Raw genomic sequence first — 8,436 nt, 5'->3', positions numbered from 1 at the left:
TCGTTATATATCGCCATAAGATTAAGAGAGACGCAGAGATGATCACAGCGCCGCCATCCGTTGGCTAACGTACTATTTATCGAGCATCGAACGTCCGTATCCTTCTGGGCTTCTATGGAGACTTCTTAATTCTTTGCCCTCCTCCAAGCTCAAACGACGACGCTGGGAGTTCCCCGCCATATTTGCTGGAGGGAACTTTAAATGAGAGTCGCGACTATCTCGATTCCCGTTCGGACAATTTTCCTTTTTCTAATAAGTGTATTTCTCTTGGATTGTACATTGGGTTCAGCCGTGTTCTAAAATCGTGTAAACTGGCGATTGAAGATCGAAAGCGTTCACGGCCATGCGATAAGTAGAGCTCGGAAAGGACGCGCATATCGTTCCTAACCTATAAAGACCTTCCACTTCTATACAAAAAACATTTCGTTCGCCTTTATTTGTAACTGCACACCTGGAGAAATTGATTCAAGCTTGCATTCAAACTGCCGTGCACAAGATTCCACGTTTGAGACTGTACAATACTTAGGAGAGGATAATTCCCCCTTACCAATCTAATACTTCGTATATACATGTGCCGTTGCAATCATAGTCTAATAAAATCCGCTCTATTTCACCTGGAAGCGTCAAAGGATCTCCAAAGAGTCGTAGAACTTCTATTAGCTAACTTCTTATTATTGACCAATCGTTCGATTTCGCTGTCAGAGCACCGATGGATCGACGGAAGAAAAGGAAAGGTGTCAGGGAATACTGAAAGTGTCCAGTTCTCCGTCTGGTCCGTGTTTTTTTCATGAATCAATGTCCTGTGGGAGTAAAAATCAACGTCTGGAGAGTACAAGGACGATTCCGATAACTGGAAATGCACAGACACTCTTCAGGCTCGCAGGAGCACTTGCATCCGACGAGGCTTTTCACCACGTGGAAATGAATCTTTCATGGAGATTGCGTTTCACTCGCTCTCCTCCTTGGAACGTTCCCTCTCGGAACGTCGGGATTTCTTCTTACGACGACTAGGACTTCGGGATCTGGATTTGTGGCGTCGAGAGCGTGACCTCGATCGATGCCTGTGCCTGATTAAAAAATACCAATCATTAATTACTGAAATTTATTTCACAAAAGGCAAAGCACACCCTGAGAAAACGAATCGTTAAGGTGAAGTTAAGCACATTGAGAAATTTGATCGACGTAGGTAAAAAGAATTCTTCTAAATACCTACGTTACCGACGTTCGTATTTGTTTTGCCAGCTTTTTCAAATTATATTGGGTATTGTACTAAATGGCATACTCCATATGTCGTTTCCGTACAATAATTAGAAAGAAATCGAAGTAAAACTCCCGAAATCCCCTGGATTTATGGTTTTTGATAGCCTAATTGACCGTAGTGTCACCCTGCGCCATCTGTGATTTTAGTGTCAACTAAATTTTCTCTCCGAGACTTCGTATAACCACCGTTTTAGTACAGAAGCGCATACGACACTTTTTTTGCATTTATCCCGTTTAAATGATAGTTTCACGGTTACCAGAGCGTTCTAAATGGTAGTACAACTGTCCTGACATTGTCGTTTTTCATATCAGGGCCTCCAATAATTGTGTACCGATCGAAATATGAGACCTTGACGCTATTTTGGTTCTGGTAGGCTGTCAAAAAATGTTTTTTCGAAAATCCAAATTTTGAAAGTGGTAGGACAATTTTTCGACCATCACCAATTATGTCAAAGTTTTAGACAGTTCGGTCCAATACCCTTAAAAAAAGTGTCTTATCCGAATCGACATAATTTGAGGGGGGTCTCATTTCACCTTAATGACTTTTGCATGTCACATTAACCGTTTGACGCGCCGCTTTCGCGCTCTTCAGATTTCATGTCGAAAAACTCAGTGCATTTAAACGACACCGACAATTGACCCCGCACTCATAATCTAACGAAACGTGCTTAACTTTCCAGACGAAGTTTTCGACACAGAATAAAAGGAGCGCCATCGCGCCGCTTGGATCTTTTCGCATCCCATTCAGAAAGCGCTATTGCGCTGCTCGGCTTCTTTCGACCGTGTTTTTTAAAAACCTCTGGTACTCAAACGGTTAAGGGCGCTCACCACTCCAGTGATTTTGCAGGGCCTCACGGGGACAACGATTCCGAACGTATTTCTAAACCGATCGAGCTTAACGAGTGCTCATATCGAAGATGAAACGTTGACCTGTGTTTATATGGGAGCGATTTTCGATAAGTGGTCATTTTCATATAAAAAAGTGCAACGACATAATTTCAGTGCCCTTTTACCTAGGAAGGAGATGCTCGATCGAAAATCGCTCCCATATAAACACACGTCAACATTTTATCTTTAAATCGAGCACCCGTTGAGCTCGATTCGTTGAAAAATACGCTCAAAATCGTTGTTCCCGTGGAGCACCATTTTCAGGATTTTCGAGTTTCTCGCGAGGAATTTGGGCATTCCTTGGCAACCGTTGCCGATTCTAGGCGGAGCGTGCAACTGGCGTGTGCGGGCGGCCGGGGGTCACACACATTTCGGCGCCTAGTCCAGAGGCGTCTAGCCGTTGTGTGAGTCCTATACGTGCAAAATACGCACACATTTTTCGCCCGTTGCTAAACACCGCCCATTATGCGTCGCGTCTCCCTCATCCGAGCGAGAAAGTACGTTTTGGTTACCTCCGATGCTAATGCCATCTAGCGGTGGAAGTCATCGTCCCACTTTGGTGGTGAACGCCGTTAAGCATAACATAATATTTAAATCTCCGATTTCTCAGTACACTTTTGTTCACTGGCTTTGCGTGCCGGTTACCTTTCTTTGTGTCGATATTGTGATCTCGACCTGTCTCTCTCTCTGTCTTCCTCTCTGGCAACGGACTCCCTCTCCCTTTCTCGGTCCCTTGTGCTGGACTCTCTTTCTCGGTCTCTCTCGCGATCTCTCTCCCTGTCTCGTTCTCGTCCGATGACTTCTCCTTCTCTCTCGCGATCTCTCTCTCGGTCCCTTTCCCTGCCTTCCCTCTGATCGCGCGGTGGCAGCAATGGAGGAATCGACGTCGGCGGAACCATCGTAGGAATCGTTTTCGGACCTGCATCCTTCTCTTCCTCGCCTTCGGTCAATGGAATGGCAAGATTTGTCGGTTGCCACGTCTGCAAAATTTCAGTACATCAGTGAGTATTTTTGACCTTTTAAGGTGATATGAAAGACTCAGCTATACGTGCCCATAATTATGAAAGTGGTCTAAGTCATATATTTTTTGTTTCGAAATTACATTGAATTAATTTCGTTTGAAATAATATGGCGTGAAATAACTGATAAACTAATTTTTTTTTAATTTTTACTTGGACCACTTTCATAATTATGGGCACATATGTAATTTCAGTAAAGTACTGACAAGGTGATCGACGTAAAACTATCGAAATCCTGTGAATTCATGACTTTTTATTTTCTAACGAACCAACGCTGCCATCTGTGACGTTTAGCTGCAACTAAATTTTTACTCTAAAACCACGTTAGTCACGGGACAAGCCAGCATTCTCTTGCAATCGTTCCTAAAAGTATGTTCCATATTTTCCTATCTGACTCTAATGTTCCACTTCTATGGTATTCTAAATTGTTCGAGATAGGTCCTGAAACTTTTCATTTTCGATTCTAAGCCTCCAAGAAGCGTAAAACATCGAAAACGTCCACAGATCACTCCATGTTGGTTCTAGTCCATGATAAATTTTTCATTAAAAAAAAAATATGAAATTTTATGAGTTTCAGGACCTACTTTAGGGCCCCATATTCACGTAGTAAACTTTGAAATGAATCAGTATACCCAATTCGGAGAACACTTTCACCAACGATTTGACCTCTCAAATATATATAGGTTGACCTTTTCATATCACCTTAAGGGGTTACACCACTTTGACGCACCGAAAAATTACGGTTTCTTCAAGAATTTTTTTTTTAAGAGTTAAAACGTTTTTATCCAAATTGAAGTACAGTAAGGTATTATACTACTATTAAACTCGCTCACTGCGAAAATCGGTGATCGTGCGGTGGGCAGGTGTATAGGTGTAAACGCGTTTTTCTTAAACCTGCATTTTAAAAATCGGTGGGCACTCTAGCTCCGCCAATGTTCAATCAATCGTCTTGATTCTTTTTTTTATTTTATTCGTGATATGTTTATCCAGCGAAATACGTATGGTTTTTTCAATGTATTGATATTCGCATTTTTTATGCAACATTACTTAACGAAATTTAGGGCAAAATACGTATCTTTACTTTCGAATCGATGCCATTTTGTAAAAAATGCATAGTTTTGAAAACGGCTACGTATTTCGCTAGCTTCTGGGCTACAGAAACTAATTCTTTTTCGTTTATTGTTCTAGCTTAAACCTGGACTGAGTTATCATGCCCACCGCCCGATCATCGATTTTCGCAGCGCTCCGGTAAATCGCCTTCCAAGCCGCCATTTTTGTAAATAAAAAAAAATACAAAAAAGCATCTTTTTGTTTAATAGTAGTATAATACCTTCCTGTACTTTAATTTGGATAAAAACGTTTTAATTCTTAAAAAAAAATTCTTGAAAAACCGTAATTTTTCAGTGGATCAAAGTGGTGTAACCCCTTAAATGAATATTTGTTAGTTACTTACAGGGTCGTTACCCCACTGGCTATCCTGCGTGGGTTCGTAGCTCTGATAATAGGGGTCTTGTTCTGGAATGTAAAACGGCGCCGGCTCGCCAGGATACCCAGGAGGTGGCATGTCGAACGGAGGAGGCATGCCAGCACCCGGGGGTGGCACGCTCATATCGGGGAACCCTGGTTTCCTCGAGTACTCCCTTCGGTCAGCAGTCATCACTTGAATGACGTTTTCCTTAGGCGGTGACTTGTCCAAGTTCCTGCGAGACGCCAGCCCGGAGCTGCCAATGACGTCAATAGTCCCAGCCATTTTCCTCCCGGGTGGCGGTCCCGCTCGCTTTGGGCCCATGATTCCGGAATACTTGCTGTTATCGTTCGTAATCGCGACCTGGGGAACTCTCATCCCGCCACCCGGGTTGCTGCCGCCCCCGCCCCCGGCATTTAGGATCAAACCTACTCCAGATTCGCTTCTCATTCGCTTTTGTCGCTCGCAATAGGCTCTCCAAGTTTCCTCGTTGAAGCCATAGTTGAAGTAGTCGGTGATATCAGCGCCAGGCTGTCTCCACGGTTTGTCCTCCAACTGATCGAGATTAAATTCATGCGCTGGCATTCCATTGATCACCCCGATTGTTTCAAACTCGTCTATACTGAACTTTCCAGGCTGCTTGTTCAGCTTGTCCGGCACTCCACTAGCATTGGTCAACAAGCCCCCGCGTTTGATATTTAAGCTGCCGTAAGCAGGGGCTGACTTTATGTCGCCGATCACGACGTGGATGTCGTCCTCCGAGTCGGAGTCACTGGCTGCTTCGCCGTCCTCTTGACTGGAAGCATCCTTCCCTCCGTTTTCGGCAGTCTCGGAGTTGTATGGCTCCTTGCCGTCGTTCTCTGGCTGCATGTCGCCATCTACTCCTGGAGGTGGTGGGTCGTCGATCACCTAAATGGAAAATATCAAGTGGTATAAAGAGATATAACGCCAAAGGTCGGTTACGCAGAAAGTGATCCCAGGTTCTCAGATTTTCCCTGATCTAACGATGTGAGCGCTACTTGCGGAAAATGAGGGAACTCCAATAACCAAACATGCCCAAAACATATTTAGTATCGATGTAAGTTGTTATAAGTATAAAATGATTTTAATTTTGCAATTAAGGTACGCAAAGCAGAACGATAATTCGCGGATGATATACAAAATGTGATGTTTTCAATGTGACAAAGACTTGCAAACACGCTAGCGGACAATAATTTTTTATTACAAAATTTCATCGAGGAGCTCTCAGCCATGGATCGGAAAAAATTTGAAGATCTTGGACCCTTACAATGGGAACGATTTCAATACATGTCATTGTATGTCCTTATACTACTTCGTGATGGACAATATGTTATCGGAGTCGGTAAAAGCGAAACAAGTTTACTTCTTTTTTTTTAACTATCTATCAAATTCATGTTACGAGGTACAATTAAGGGATCGCTCTACTTTAACGACTGATAAATTAAGCTATTCTTATAGAGTATTGTCTGAGTAAATCCACCATATACAGTCATTTTTTTTGGTGTTTATTAAACTGCTCTTAAATAATCCAAAAAAAGAGTAATACTATTGTTTTATATGAAATGAAGCTCCTAAAATTTCAGATTGGTCCATGCCTCACTCTTCAATTTTACCTATGCTGTATGAAAATATGTCGTTTTAAGAAAAATGCGTTTAAAATGTTAAATACTGAAAAATCGTTAAAAAAACGTACGTTCCGCTATGTAATTTTTTGCTCCATGCATATTGAATTCATATATTTTTGAAAAGTGAAATAAACAAATTTTTATTTTTTGAAAGTTATATAATAGAATGCGTAACATAAATCTGTTCAGGATCTTAGTAGAAAAACAACACGTGAAATACCAATGTATACGATTTAAGATCGAGAAGATCCAATATGTACGATTAACTTACCGAGCCGTTTCATAACGGCTGTACAAAAATTGACAGAAATAAAAATTTGTGAATAAACAAAGACTGGTTCAACTACTCTAGTAAACGCGTCTGCAGAACAAAATTGATAAAAATCAGGAATTAAAAAAAATGAAAAATCGTTGATTTTATTTTAAAGATCAATGATTAGTGCTAACGATGTGCTATAACAGAGTCAAAGCGCACTCTGCTGGTTGTAATGGGTATTATTGCTAAGAATTCAGAAGTTCCATGTAAGCCCAGATCCTACGTTAGTATGCGATGCTCAAAAAATTAGCTAACAAATCAGAAGTAGGAATAAAAGAGAAATTGCGCTTTAGTCAACGGAATCTCCCATATGGGAGGAAGAAAGACGCATATAGAAAGGCAGGTACTGTAAGTAAAATAAAGAAAGAATGCAATCCGCTGTACATCATCGCAAGATTAAAAGAGATGGAAATGATTACAGTGCCACGATCCATTCGATAACATACTATTTATCAGGCATCAAATGTCTATCATGCTGGGCTCCTATGGAGACTTCCGAATCCTTTGATCGTGGTCTCACACGGTGTAATTTCTAACATGATAGCGTCTATTCCACGAACTCGCCATGTACCAATCGGACCGTTAAAAAAACTTGATCTCTAAAAGTAAAAAATCAATTGATTACATTCTATAATTTCAATCATCATTTTAATCAAATCATTTAAATCAACTCAACTCTGCGATAATCGTAGCTTTGTATTTACCTAGTATATAACTTTGCTAATATATAACGACTGCATATCAATTGATAAATATAAAAAGATGTGAATGAACAAAGACTGGTTCAGCTATCCTTTCACACGTGTTTGCATATCTATTGACCAGCGTTGCAAGCGACCAAACTATTATGCACTTTCATAACGATCGTACATAAATTGATAGGTCATCAGTATTTGCAAATAAACAAAGATTGGCTTGGGTACTGTCGTAAACGTGTTTGTAAAGCCGTTTATCAATATTTAACAATTAATCTGACAATGCCGGTAGGAATATCAGCGTGAATTCAGTAATATTAGTAGATATAGGTTATGTTTCCCAAATACCCCGGGTGGCGCTTCCTCGGCGCCGTCCACTTCGTTTCGTTCCTGGGGTGGAGAACCCTCCTGATTTTCAAGGGCGGTGTCATTTTCTTCGGGATTGGGTTGGACTTTCGGCACGGATAATTCCTTCCCATCCGCGGAATCGCCATATAACCACTGATCCTCGTTCTCGTCCGCCATTTCTTTCCGTTTTTCCTTTTCTCAACAGCCCTGACAACGCCGAGTGCCGTTCAGAGCTACCACGTTGGAGTTATTGAAAAAAAAACCTAAAGCCTCTTCATCATAAATTAACATGCAATCCCAGAAACCTTCGTGTGCCCTTCTTAACACTGATCTCTATTGTAATCAATTGTAATGCCGTTTTTTGATGCAATAGAACAGTATAAAAGGCGGTATTGAAATCATCGGATGAAGTATCATCGGAGACACTGACGCCGTCTCCATCGTACTGCTAAAACCGGGATTTATCGGATCTAGATCCAGTAACGGCGTTGCCAATGTGTGAAGCAGGGATGAGTTGGGAGATTGCTCACGGGCAGGGTCGCGCGATCGCATCGTGTGCTGCCCTCTGGTTTCGTACGTTTACTTTCACCGTTTTTTGCCCCCAAGGGCGGCGCAACGAATTTCTGGTAGGGGCTCGTAGAGTTCTAAATCCAGTAAGTTACGTCAGAAACGAAGAGAAATTCCTGGTAACTTATCGGTAATTTCTCCAAAGGCTTTTTTATCGAGAAATTATGAGAATTTGAATTTTTCAACAGTTCGAACGAGAGGTTTCGATTAGCTATAGAGAAACATCGTAGAG

General features: G+C 41.5%; 1 protein-coding gene across 1 annotated transcript; it reads right to left on the bottom strand.

Annotated features, from left to right (window-relative positions):
* Window positions 1-405: 405 nt before the first annotated feature.
* On the bottom strand, window positions 406-8,062 carry LOC105694406 (pre-mRNA 3'-end-processing factor FIP1). The gene is made up of 4 exons (XM_012415047.1): window positions 7,638-8,062; window positions 4,621-5,541; window positions 2,794-3,128; window positions 406-1,067 (listed from the first exon to the last, which is right to left on the bottom strand). Exons 1-4 carry the CDS (start codon window positions 7,812-7,814, stop codon window positions 947-949), a joined length of 1,554 nt encoding a protein of 517 aa, XP_012270470.1. The 5' UTR covers window positions 7,815-8,062; the 3' UTR covers window positions 406-946.
* Window positions 8,063-8,436: the final 374 nt, after the last annotated feature.

This window comes from Orussus abietinus, unplaced genomic scaffold (assembly GCF_000612105.2).
Source record: "Orussus abietinus isolate OABI.00-Male unplaced genomic scaffold, Oabi_2.0 scaffold75, whole genome shotgun sequence".
In the NCBI taxonomy this organism is placed as follows: Eukaryota; Metazoa; Arthropoda; class Insecta; order Hymenoptera; family Orussidae; genus Orussus; species Orussus abietinus.
This window is presented reverse-complemented; position numbering and strand designations above follow the sequence as displayed.